Genomic DNA, 14,077 nt, shown 5'->3' on the forward strand with positions numbered 1-14,077 from the left:
AGGGTACTTGCATCGAGCTATTTTGCGCTGACACAACTGTTGCAACTGCGTTGTTTTCAGTTTGTGTGCAAAATTCTGTGAGCCTTAGCAGCAATACCAGCAAACTTTAGCTAACCTCTACAATTTCTTCTTTACAACTTAGCCTATGTGTAGGGCAATACTTGTGAAAACGTAGGCTACATTGCTTGCTACGTATATACCTGAAATCAGTCGCAGAATCTGTCGTCTATACTCTATGTCTTTCATACAGTATTTTTATATTGCTGTTTTTTAATGTATTACAACGTTCTTGAAACTTACCCCAGTTTACTTTTTTCTCAAAGTTATCCAATGCGCAGGCTAATTCGTACAACATAATGCGTAGGCTACGTTAACTAACGACCACAGTTATAAGCTCATATCAGGCGTTTCAAGTTGCGAAAGCCATAATGGCAAACACAACTTAGTATCAACTGTATTCAAGCATATAGTGGAATATGAATCACTTGAATGTGATAATAGTGTTTACACAATAGCAACTTATATGTACAGGTTTCAACACGAATGGCTTTTGTGTTCCGTTTCATGGAGCCCAACCCTTTTCATGTTTCTACAAAAGTGATTTTAAGGCTTTGAACAAATTCCTTGAGAACTTTCCATAACAATAGGGTCTATTTAAACCATGTTTTACATGGTCACTAGAATGTTTGCCTTGGTAATTTGAACTGAATGCTAAATTTACGCCAAGCAATACGGTTCGGATTCAATTAAGTATTAAAATTTAGTAAAAATGCTCAGAGTAACTTATAGTAAGCTGATGTTCTCAAAATCATTTACCTTTAATTAGTAATTAACACAGTTACTATTATTTGGCTATAATCCCCTATACTAATCATATGTTCTTTGCTCAAATACTTGTATATAAGTAAAGTTTGAATTGTATACGCAAAACAGTTCAAGGGAATGTTTAGCCATGTTGGTGGTGATCGATTCACATAATTGTGAAATCAATTAATGCTGGCACCAATTAATGCTTGACTTCAGGACGCGTAACTTCTAAGGGAAACGGAAGCCGTTCCGAAAACCTAAGAAAAATTCTAGTCAAAAAGTTCGTATTAGGAAGGTTTATATTAAAATGCGAAACAATACTATTACAAAAATTGGTGTACGATAATGTTCTGGTCTGCAGCCAACTCTATGTTCCGCACCGTGTTGTCACTTGTCAGCTTCGGTTTATCTCTTTATATTCTACTGATTTGATCCACTTCATGCATTGCATTTGAAGCAGCTGATAATTCGCAGCAGAAATAGAATAGCTAGTAACTTTCAGGTCTATTCGTATGCTACGTAAATGTCAACATTTCGATTTGGTCTCAGAGAGTGTTTTCTTTGAAAAACAAAATGTTTGCTGCTACCATCTGCGCAAACATATTATCTAGTCAAGTCTTTGCAGATTTGTCCCGATTTCTACTTCAACATTTAACATGGAATCAGAACGATGAAGAAGAGTCAAATATTTATTTTACGTGGATGCAATCGTTCCTTATAATAACGAATTTTTTTTCCGGTCACACAGATCAATTTACGCGCACTAATAATTTTAAACACAAGAAACCAATTTGACAAGGTATGATATGGCAAGCTTTATTCTTGTACTAAGCGTGCACACTATTCCACCGGAGTCAGCGGGCTAGTATGGTTTTGGTAGTAGTGTTTCACAGGTGTTGGAATGTTCGTTTGTCTGTTTCGATAAAATTCTCGGAATGGGACTGCAGCTATGCAAAGAACAACCAACAGTTTTCGGTGGAATATTTTAAAGACGTTTAGAAAGATACAAGAATCTTTAGCGTTGGACTGAGATAAGTTTTCGCACCTGCACCAGAATCGCAGGAGGACGCGTTGTTATTGTCTTCCGCAAGGGACTTTGCCAGAGCAATGTTGCTTGACATCGAACGCGGGCTCGCGTCATTGTGAGCTCAACGCTTGAACGCTTTCCTTCCCACAGCTGGCTTCATCGATAACATATAATTATTAAAAGTTTCAATTCCGGCTTGTTTTCCCAGCCTCACATAGATAAAAGATAAAACATAATAATAACATTAGCACGATCGTCATTTAATCAGGAACGTACAAGTTAAATCATTAAAAATAAACACTGCAACACAAGAAGTAAAAACTCAAACGGTAACAAACAAAACAGAGACATAAGGAAAAACTGTTGATGTCAGAACCGTTCAAAGTTACCAGCTTACTAAGCTGAAAAAACTAATTCGTAAAGCATAATAAAATGATGATTACAAGTTATTGTGTTTCAAGCAGACCACATGCAGACGAACATGGAGGCACAGTGGCGGCATTATTCCGCACCACTACTATTCTGCAGAGAAACTCAGTCAGAGTCGGAATCCATAACTCGCCTTCTTTCAAACTGTAAAGTTTAATACACAAGTTTTAGAATATGATTTCTTACGAAAAAAAGCAAATTTATTAAAACATTGATGGATTGTAGTTGGATGGATTACCTTTACAGTTGTCTTCTGAGATTTTCCACTGACCTGCTCCAGTAAACCAACCAACTGCGATTCCGTCATCTGAATTGAGCAAAAAATGTGAAGAAGAATAAAAAAGAACCACACATTGTACATAAAAAGCAAGGTATAGAATGACAGTCTGGGGTTAACTTTATTTTTAGTTTGTCGACACAAGCATTCGCAAGCATAAGCTTGCTTCATTAGGTGTACTAAGAGATTGCAGCTCTCATTTCTAAGAGCTATCTCTTAGTACACCTAATGAAGCAAGCTTATACTATATAATACTGCAAAACAAACAAGACGTTTGTCCTTTTTCTCTGTCAGTATGACAACTCCTTAAAACAGTAGTGTCCAACACAGTGCATTTCACCCATTTCACAATGGGAGGTAAGTCCACATAACTTACTGTAAGTACAAAGGGACTAATAATGAATGAAAATTTGCCTACATTATTTTTATTGAAAATCATTGACAATTACAAAACTATGAGAAATGAGAAGTTATGAAAGCTTTGACATGAATGTGTAAAATAAATACCAATGTAAGTGTGCCCCAAAATGTAAATGACCTGTTTCGATTTATTTAAATTTTTTAAGACTCACTACGTTTGACAGTGATAAACATTTTATGTAATTTCTGGTACACATTTAACAACGTAAAAATGTCGCTCTACCGAAGTGTTGACATGTCTCAAATATATATGATACTTTACATTAGTTTTAGTAATAGCAGTATCTAATTTGTGTGAAGATGGTGTACTCATGGTAAAGCTCTTTTCGCACCCTAAAAATCATAGCATTATGTTGTGGGACGTTCTGCTGTGTAGTGCATAGAACAAATGTTAAAGAAGAGTAACGTCACTTACATCCTTTCAGAAGTAAAAAAGATGAGAAAAGGGATTAAACATCTAGCGTGTTTTGCTGCGAAAACAAGGAAGCAAAAATGGAGGTATTGAAATTAGGAGCACTGGAAAAAGAATATGGTTTCTGTTTAAAACCGAAAATATCTAAATTCATTTGTTGCTACATTATTTATAGTTAATGAATGTTGTTATAGTTAAGTTTATATTGAAATTGTTAAATTTTTATATTTCTTGGCTCATATGTTTTTATATTTCAAAAGACATTTACTATCTTAAACTGTCAGTAATGTACCACCATTTTTGTATCATAATTTTCCAGAACTATCAATTCCTGTACTGCATTTAGATTCTGCGCAGTACATTTAAAAGTCAACCAGTTCAAAAAATGTAACCTTTTAAATGTTTAAACAAACAAAATAAGTCTAAAATTTCTTTTGATAGAAGATTATCCAAAAATCTCAGATGAATATTGTTAATAAATTAATTTGTATGATGACGGCACATGAAAAAATTTTAGTTGACAACAAAACATTATGAAATAAATTTCTGATCTAATAATCTAATATCCTATAATTTACATAAAATATTTTATAAATCACATAGTAACTAACCTTATCTGCAATCTGTCCCCTCTGTGCCATTGTTATCAACATTGCCTCTACTTGCTTTGCCTTTTCTGGCTTGACCAATGCAATGCTATTCACTGTTAATGAGAGATTTTTTAATGTAAAATATCAATTCAAAAGCAGAATAATGTAGCAAGAGCAAAATATACAAGAAACAGTGGACTTAACAGGTAAATACAAAGCAAGCAAAAGTCCCAGGCAAGCAAAGAAGTGAGCTGGCTAAGTTCAAATCAACCTAATTGCAAAAATGTTTTGTGTGAATCCATCTTCAATCTTTTGTTTATAATTCACTCTAGCCCAGTGCTTTTCAATCTTTTTGATGATGGTTCGCACTTTTTCATGTCGGATTGCAAATGCGAAACGGATTCGATTTCTAGTTGTGCTATAATTGTAATTTCCTTGAGTAAGTAAGGTGTAAGCAACGCTTAATTTTGTTCAGTGATCTTGATGAACAATTGTAAATTCGGGTAATACAAACAAATTAAATAAATAATAAGAAATGTTGTATCTATCGGAACTTGTACGAAGACAAGATCGGTAGCCGAGGCTCGAGTGATGAGGAATCATTGCTGAGTTTAAGTTCTGGGAAGACTTTCCTTTGTCCAGTAATAAAGTTAGTGATACCATACCATAACCTACTAGTTTGTCGGGCAACTTCTTTATGCTGTTCACGTTACCATAGTTAGGCTTAGCCTAGTTAAAGGTTTCATTAGGGATGACTGATACAAACCTGAATAGATTCGCCGAATATCAACTGTGCAGATTATTCGGGTGAACACGCCAACGAATACAAGATTACTTATAAATATATTGACTTTGGTAAGAAATGATGATCTATTTTGCTGGCTAAGCTAAATTAGAGTGAATATTTCTTGCTGAAGGTCAATTACTTAAGACTTTGCTTTTCAAACTGCCATTTGTTCAATAATTCACTGTGCGTTAATTTTTAGGTTACTAAAGTATTGACGGTTCTGAGTGTACTTTTTGATCCTGAATCCAAAACTGCTATCCGTTTTCTTCCATCAGGTCTAGTTTTTTGGCAAATTGCATTTGAAATTTTCGACAACTTCAGCGTCTTGCAATTTGTGATGTCATAAAAATGATTTAGCAATTGAATTAAGTTTTGATGAAACTTCAGTGACATCACAATGAGAAGAACATAACGAATGCACCTGATGTTTGAAAAGTTAAACATCTGAACTGGTTTTTACAGGCTAGGTTCGTGTGTTCAGTTTAGTGTGCAGTATCACATGGCCCTGGTATTCCTGTTCCAAAACCACCTGGAGAAATGGAGTGTTCTTCATCTGCAGAGAGCGAAGCAAGTGAACAAGACACATGGGATGCAGAGCAAAGTACAAGCCAACCGAAGTCTCTTACACAACTTGAGCTGAATGGGGATCACGACATATGACCGTGAACAAACTCACCGGCGACAACTGGTAGTGGACAACTGATCGGCAACAAATTGGCCGGCGATCAAATTAACCGTGACGTAAATTGGCCGGCGATGAAATTAACCGTCGATAAATTGGCCGGCAATCAAATTAACCGGCGACAAATTGGCCGTCAAAAGGTCAAAATTCTAATTCACTATCTAGTCGCGCATCAGCTTTAATCTCAGCCAATTAAGTATGTGTATTGCAGTCAAGGTTGACTGATTTGTCAAATAACAGTTTGTGTAAATTTTAGTGCCCTTATTATGTAGTGTCATATGTGTTTTGCAGTGAACTTCTTTTAATGTTGTTACTCGTATTTCTCGTATTTCCGGAAATATTTCTGTTTATTTAAATAAATGTTTCAATGTGTATTAAAATAAAAAAAAATTTGTTAAAAACAAAGGAAATAGTTACAAACAAATATTTACTTTACATATCATATACTGCCATCAACTTAAACACAATAATTCAGCACTTGCACGGTCAATTTTCATTCCGGTAAGTCTGTTCCCGGTTAGTTTGTTCGCGGTCAATTTACATCACGGTCAGTTTGTTTGCGGTCAATTTACGTCACGTTCAGTTGTCCCCGGTGAGTTTGTTCGCGGTCATTTTCCCGCGGTCATATGTCGTGGAACCAGCTGAATGACCTAACACGGGATTTAAATCTCACCAAAGAATCCGCTCAGCTCCTAAGATCATGACTACGTGAGAACAACTTACTAGCTTCACGCACCACGTATTTCTGGTATCGGTATAGAGATAAAGAGTTTAGAAAATATTTCAATTGTGACGAAGACCATTCCCTAGTATACTGTCAAGATGTTTCAGGATTAATATCAGCTTTGGGCATAGTCTACAGTTCGGCAGAATGGTGATTGTTTTTGGACTCATCTGTAAAGAGTTTGAAGGCAGTATTACTACACAATCGCAATGAGATTGGTTCTGTTGCTGTTGGACATTCAGTGAAGCTCACTGTATGCTATGAAGACATGAAATTCCTTTTGAAATCTCTTCAATATAGTCAACACAAATGGAAAATATATAGTGACTTAAAAATTATTTCGATACTTCTTGGGTTACAGGCCGGTTACACTAAACATCCATGTTTTTTGTGTCTGTAGGACTCGAGGGCTAATGATCGCCACTACACACAAATTAACTGGCCACCCAGAAAAAGTTTTACACCTGGTTTTAAAAATGTCAAATCTGCTTACTTAGTTGATCCACAAAATATTCTTTTGCCACCTCTCCACATTAAACTTGGTCTCATGAAAAACTATACCAAGGCACTTGAAAAAAAAGGTGGCCCAACCTTCAAGTTCTTACAAATGAAATTTCGCCGTATCTCTGAAGTGAAGCTACGAGCAGGAGTCTTTGATGGGCCACAGATCCGTGAGCTGATCAAAGACGAAGGTTTTACTCCACTAATGTGTGCAGTACAAAAAAGAGCATGGACAGCTTTTCGAGTAGTAATTCCAAACTTCCTTGGAAAGCATAGAAGCCCTGATTACGAAGCAGAGGTTAAAGAGCTGCTTAAAAGCTTTCAATCGCTTGGAGCCCGGATGTCTGTGAAAATGCACTTTCTGAGTTCGCATTTGGATTACTGTCCTGACAACTGTGGTGACTACAGCGAAGAACAGGGAGAGAGATTCCACCAAGACCTTCGCTAGATGGAAGAAAGGTACCAAGGATACTTGGACGTAAACATGCTTGCAGATTACTGTTGGCGCTTAAAAAGAGATCTTCCCAATTCCACACATAGAAGAAAATCTTTGAAGCGACCTTTTTGTCAGCATAAACCATTTGTATTTATCGTCGGAATATCATCATGTGCCGCACAACGCTTTCTGTGTTAAGCTATTTTGAACACTTCGTTTTTATTTCACACATTGATGTTGGCAAGTATTTCGCATTTAAAACACATTTGTGATGTTAAGTGTTTACGTGTCTATAGTGTAACATATTAACTTCTACTGTTAGGTTGAGCGCCGTTGAACAAAATTATGTGTTAGGAAGCTTTCTTGGTTAGTTGTAAGTGCCTTTATTTCAACTGTGTCATTATATTTTTGTAGTATTTAAAATGGCTGTCATTGCGAAAACGTTGCATTCAAATAAAAATACCATCTTGCGAAAATTGACAACATGCATGACCAATTAAGCTACCACAGAAATTAGTTTCTTTGTGCACAATAATGACCAAAGCTAGCATAATTAAATAGGTGATGAAAAAAAAACTTGACCTGATTGAAAAAAACTGGTTGCTTTTTTGAGTTCAGCGCAAAAAATTGATTCAGAAACAGTTAAAACATCTTTGACCTTTACTTTACGAAATAATTTTCAAACGCAGCACAGTGTAATTTTTAGCAATTATGTCCCGTTACAGGCAACTTTTTGATAAAATTTTATCATTTGGTACTGATACAAACAGATTCAGGATTCATTCGTGTCAACCTTTACGATAATCGGATTTGCACGAACCCGAATAATCGTTTTCATGGGACATCCTTAGGTTTCAATGCCAATTTTATAGATTGATGCAATTCTCCATATACATGTGAACGAAGTTTCACATAGCCAATACAGTTCAAAATATCAACAAAAAATGTTTTCTTTTCAATCTTATCCAATTCACAACAGTGCAAGTATACGAATGTATGCTATAGCCTAAAGGTTACTCCAGGTGAAACAATCCCATGCACCAGAAACATCAATTCGTAAGAATTTATTAGCAATGTGTGAATAATTAATCAATAATTTTTTGAGTAAAGAAAGTTGGCAGCAAAGTTAAATTAAAAATACACATTTAAAAATATGCAAGAATCGTCTTAAAGCAAATCATTTTCAAGACGATACAAAGTCGGTTGGATCTCGCAAAACCAATGAAAAATATTTCAACAAATTTTATTTCACTCATTAATGCTAATTCACTCACTCATAATTTCCACTTCTATATCGATACAAGAAAAGCGCAGATTTTTGTGACCGACTGCACCCGACTACTTTTCAACTAAATATAAAGCAATGAGATAAGCCATCGTCTTGTTATGATGTGGTATCAACACGCTCCGTTACTTTGATGTTGTATTTTTCTTTGCCACTTCAACATTCTGTCACGCTCTTTTTAATGGCAGTCTGATGCATGAAAGTTATATTGACAAAACTGGATTTGCTTTACGATAACTGTGCAACGTACATCGCGGATGAGCTTGACTCGACTATGGCCCGACCAGAGGGAAAGTGTGAAAACGCCAAACTTGCACAACCAATCAGTGTTGCTTAAGAATAACCAAAAATCAGACAGACGAATTTCATCTGCACCGTGTTCGTTATCTGCACTAAGTTTTTTTACTATACCCACAAATGTGTACAGTTCCACAGGTTGAAAAACACTGCTTTAATCGTTGCATATATTTTACTAAAAATGGCCAAATTAAACATGTTCAATCAAGAAAATGAAATAGTAGGGAAAATCTCTTGAAAAAACCAGTCATAAATTCTCATACCAGATATTTTGTAAAAAATGAATGTAGCTGTTATTTGTGTTAAACTATTCCAAAATAGGAGTTGAATATTGAATTTTAGAATATGCACAACTTCTATTCAGTCAAAATTACGTTTCATGCATCTGCACTGTAAGTTTACTGATAGTAGTACCAACCACTAATCTTCGGCATAAACTTTCTTAAAACCATTTTGCACATTTTAAAGCTGCTATGACTTTTTCCTGTTTGTATGTTGTACTTTTTGAGGGGTTAATGGCAGTAAATAGCAAAAAATAAGAACGGTACTTACATCTTGCTCGTGCATTTTGATCAAGGATTTGTGACAACATACTATGCAACATTTCTTGCTGTCTAAAAACAAGAAAGCGCAAGATAGAGGAACAGAAATCCAATGCTTTAATTGTTGTTAAATAAGGATGTAAATTGTAAACCATGCAGGTATGGCGCACACAAATATGAATACACACGTTTAAAAAGTAACTAACAAGAAAGTGATAATGCGTTAATCAATAATTATTGGTACAAAATGGTAAAATCATACTGTTCTTGTTGTTGTTTTCTTTTCTTTTGTTCGTCAGGATCACCTGCCTAAAGAAATTAATGGAACTTGCTGAAGCATTTAAAACAAAACTTTCACATCTAATGCTCATGATATGTGTGACATTTAAAGCTTACCCCAAACTGCCCTTGCAATTCTTGCATTCGTTTTGCACGAAGAGCAGCAAGTCCATCTTCTTCCATATTTAAAATAGGTGTATATGCAATTCAAATACCTTAATAAAACAGTAAGTATAAACTTTAAAGGCACTTTCACAGTCGTGAAAGTAGACTAATTTTATTATCGTAACGATCCTGAAGTTTGTTAATCCTGTCCAGAAATCCCAACCCTAACTGCAACAAAGCAATCAACCTACTTCTTCCCATTCTGCATTGTACATTTTGAAAACTTAAAAAAATATTATTCGAAAGATTTCCAGCATAAACATTTATAGTAATTAGTTATCCTCTTTAAACTTTTGATGAGCCATGCAACTAGTTGAGTGAGTTGCTCTTCCTTTAGCAAGCCATGTTTTTGATGTATGGCTCTGGATCCTTTTTTCATTCGAAAGCTCTCTAAAACAGTGCTTGTCAACCTTTTTCATACCGTGACTCTTTGAACAACCGAATTTTACTGATGACCACTTCCAAAAATATCAATTTATGTAACGTATTGTTACGCCAAATATAACATACAAAGTCTTGGACAAAGAATTATTTGCTACTCTTTACCTGTTTGCTACTTGTTCGTGAGCATGTATTTTATTGTGCTATAACTAAAAAGTTTAGCAACGTAACTTTCACACCGCATAGTTAATGGTAAACAATAAAAAATACAATGCAACTTATTGACGTTCATTTATATCAGAACATTGTGAAGCACTACTTTTATGCTAATACAACCATCTAATTTGTTTTAACCATCAATGACTATTAGACCCGTAAAAAAACTCCTGAAGTTGAAACATTTTCACCATGAAAAACTGTCCTTTACTAATGCTCACCAATTAGCTGTATTTATATACCAGCAAATGCATCAAAATTTAGGAAGATTAGGAAAAAACAACTACAATTATCTTTGTTATCAAATAATTGGATCTAGCCTAGTATAGAAGAGCACAACCATTCTGTGCAGAGAATGCCTTTGGATACTAGACCCTAGCTGCTCAAATTGTGACGTCATCTGGTTGTGCACTTGTACCGGTATATTATACCCAAATATTTTCCTATAAAACGTCGCATTTCCTATAATGAAATTGAAGGCAGGTTTAATAAACGAAAACCATCTCATTAAAATGAAAGAAAATTAAAACACTTTTTAAGAAAAACCAACAACTTTACAAAAGTCTTGCGACCCCCAGAAGAAAACACCATGGACCCCCACGTTGAAACCCCATGCATTAAAACATGTTAAACTAGTAATAGGCTAGTTCCAGTCTTAGTTCTTGTGTTACTGTAGGACTGTAGGTTATAGTCAGTATTTTAACTTCAACTGATAACTGTAGACTAATTTGGCTAAGCAGTTTTTGCAAAACTTGTGAAACCTTGACGTAAGATTGTTACAGGTACGCTGTACCGGCAATAATTCATTTAGCGAAACCGTTCCCGCTAACTTTCATAAAGGCTTGCTCGTTAACCCGGGCTCAAGCGATGAGAAATCATTGGCAGGCTTACGTCGAACTAAAACTTTCCTCAGGCGGAGGATAAAGATTATCACACCATAACCATCTTTCATCTACATGTACGCCATCATGTATGCAGATGATTCTACCATCCACTGATCTACAGAAAATGCATACACAAACATGGCAAACGCGTTGGCAAATCAACTACGCCCTAGCCTAGGCCTAGGCTAAACTTGCAAACTCAGAAATACCATAAGTAAACGATTGGCTTACTGCCAAAATACTCGGAATTCTAAAAAATAAAAATTTATGATTTCTGTTATCAAAACGGCTTCATTTGAATCCATAGATATCTTATATATAGTATATACCGTATTACAGTAGAATTCGCCTACTATAGTGACTTTGGCTATAGTATAGTGACACTTCGCCTATAGTGACACCTGTTGCAAAGTCCCGTTGGCAAACCATATGTTTTGCATAGAAATGACTTCGTCTATAGTGACTTCGTGTATAAGAACACTATGCTTACAGTGACACCACATTTCTGTCCCTTGGGCTCAAAAATTTCCGTGTAAGGACTCGTTAGTTTGTGATGCAATAATAAGTCCCTTTGAGGAAAACAGTGTAAAATACCTCGTATATAACGGATATCGCATATAACGGACGAATTTCGCTGGTCCCGACTGGTCCGTCACATGCGAGTTCTACTGTAGTCATCTGCGGCTATTTTACCTTGACCTCGTCTATACTCTATAGCAGGGGTGGGCAACATACGGCCCGCGGGCCGGATCCGGCCCGCGACGGGATTTTGAGCGGCCCGCAGACAGTTTCCGGTCTTACATGATAATGTAGTCTGCGGCCACACTCTGCCGCAATCCCTGTATTGCGTCACTGAATAAGTCCAAGTTTGCCAACCTGAGAAAGATGGCCATAAATCTACTTGTTCTGTTCGGGTCTACATACATTTATGAGCAAACATTTTCGACCATGAACATTAATAAGACAAAGCTGCGTTCCAATCTATTCAGGAATCCGGCCCGCCATTGTCGCTTAATATTTGGAAACTTTCTCTAAATAACTTCATGTGAAAACGCCGTTTAGTAGGTTACCAGGTGATTTCATAACATCTTAGTTTTAACTGAATATAATCCCCATTGCCAACGCTTTATTTTTATCGTTCGCACATTCTGAAATGTTCGTGTATTTTGTGTCGCATATTTCCGCTCACACCGCTCCACGCTGTTATAATCGTTAATTTATGATATAATATGATGATAAAATTTAACATTTAACAAATTTAACATTTAATGTTAATGATGTTAAAATTTGTTCTTTATATCGTTGGTGTCACTATAGGGCAGGGATGGCGAACCACTGACCCGCGGGTCACGAAGTGACCCATCACAGATTTTCAGTGACCCACTTGTCTTTTTTAAAATAATGAAATTTAAACAAATATTTAAGCAAAGAATAAATGCTTCACTAAATATTTGTAATAAGGCCCCAACCTATTTTAATCTAGTACCGTACCGAATTGCCATATAGCAGTTTGACACAACTAAAGCCGTAGTAGTGCGTTATCAGTATCACGGCAAGTTACTGGGTGCTTATAACGTAATAAAGCTATTGTGCTCTTGATTGTTAGCAAATCATGTTACATTTTTGTACCCTTTAGTGACTGCATGCCTCTTTGCTGTTCAGAATTAATGTGGTCGGGTAAGCTGCAAACATTTAATGCCTGCAAGTAGGCCCAAGTTTTTAATGAATGACCCGCTTTTGCTTTTTCAAGAATTAAGGTCTCTTTTGTGACCCATGCACTAAAAAAGGTTCGCCATCCCTGCTATAGGGCATAGGCGAATTCTACTGTATATATGTTATATAAGATATCTATGTTTAAATCACAGTGCTTATATTTTTTTTTTGATTTTCTGCTGCACGGTAGTCTGTATGGAAAGTTTGTATGACAAACCGGAGATCTCCAGTATATCTCCAAAACACATGTATATTTTACCGCTTTTAGTGTATGTTTGAGTATTCCACAGTCGTCGGTTCATGATAAATCTTTTTTCATAACAACTCCATTTTAAACACAACCGTATATCAGAAAATCGCACAAAAAACCTGACAAATTGATAGGCCATTAACCAATTTTGTCTGTATCTAAAAATTACCAAAACCGAAAGTATTATAATATCGTCTTAAAGGGGAATTATTTTGGTCGTCGCCTTTATATTGCGCATAGTATGCGTGATAACGTTTGAATCAAATTGTTATTATATTCATGAAATTGTTGACCAATGAAACTGTTAGTTCATTCATGTTATTTTGTGTGATTTCCTTCTTGTCTAACTGGTACATCACCTGTTGGGGAAACAGCATGCTTAACTTTAATTTCCATTAATTACTATCATTTAATTTAATTACTATTCCCTTAAAGTTTGTGTCGTACCGGTGTCATTCGCATTACGAGACGAGGTCATTCGATTGTACTAGCCGTCGTGTGTGCACGCTCTGTGTGAGCAGATATAGAATCGCATCAATCTATTACAGTATGAAAACACACTATATATTAATTGCGTTAAAAATCTGCGTTCGATTTTAAAAGCGAAACGCGATAAAATTCTTCACTCCAAGCGTAATAAATTACACAATGCATCACCGGATACGAAATCGTGTGACAGCGTAATAAATGACAATTATGTTAAAACAAATTAAAAAAATAAAATGTAGGCAAAAACCAAAACTGGAAAGAAGAAACCGAAAACACTAAAACATGTAGGCCTATGCTTTTTCAATTTAATTATATAAAAGCAAAAACAACACATTTTCATGTTGAATAGCATTAGCATAAAGATATTTAAACAACCCACAGCAACTCCAAAAACCTGCTTAACTCTACTTAAAGTAGTCAAAAATAATGCAACAAATGCAAAAATAAAAAACGTTTAACAAAAAATCCAAAACCCCATTGGCCA

At 35.7% G+C, this 14,077-nt stretch overlaps 1 protein-coding gene across 1 annotated transcript; it reads right to left on the reverse strand.

Annotated features, from left to right (window-relative positions):
* Nucleotides 1–2,073: 2,073 nt before the first annotated feature.
* LOC143469207 (programmed cell death protein 5-like) lies at nt 2,074–10,471 on the reverse strand. The gene is made up of 6 exons (XM_076966819.1): nt 9,613–10,471; nt 9,479–9,525; nt 9,227–9,288; nt 3,984–4,075; nt 2,502–2,570; nt 2,074–2,407 (listed from the first exon to the last, which is right to left on the reverse strand). The coding sequence occupies exons 1-6, from the start codon at nt 9,676–9,678 to the stop codon at nt 2,369–2,371; spliced, it is 375 nt and encodes a 124-aa protein (XP_076822934.1). The 5' UTR covers nt 9,679–10,471; the 3' UTR covers nt 2,074–2,368.
* Nucleotides 10,472–14,077: the final 3,606 nt, after the last annotated feature.

The sequence above is a fragment of the Clavelina lepadiformis genome, chromosome 8 (assembly GCF_947623445.1).
Source record: "Clavelina lepadiformis chromosome 8, kaClaLepa1.1, whole genome shotgun sequence".
NCBI classification, from domain to species: domain Eukaryota; kingdom Metazoa; phylum Chordata; class Ascidiacea; order Aplousobranchia; family Clavelinidae; genus Clavelina; species Clavelina lepadiformis.

Excerpts from the sequence above, each read along its gene's own strand:
- LOC143469207 (XM_076966819.1), bottom strand. The coding sequence starts at position 9,678 with ATGGAAGAAGATGGACTTGCTGCTCTTCGTGCAAAACGAATGCAAGAA. Across the intron at positions 9,526-9,612 it reads AATTGCAAGGGCAGTTTGGG|GCAGGTGATCCTGACGAACA; the intron begins GTAAGCTTTAAA and ends TAATTTCTTTAG. Across the intron at positions 4,076-9,226 it reads TCAAAATGCACGAGCAAGAT|TGAATAGCATTGCATTGGTC; the intron begins GTAAGTACCGTT and ends TCTCATTAACAG.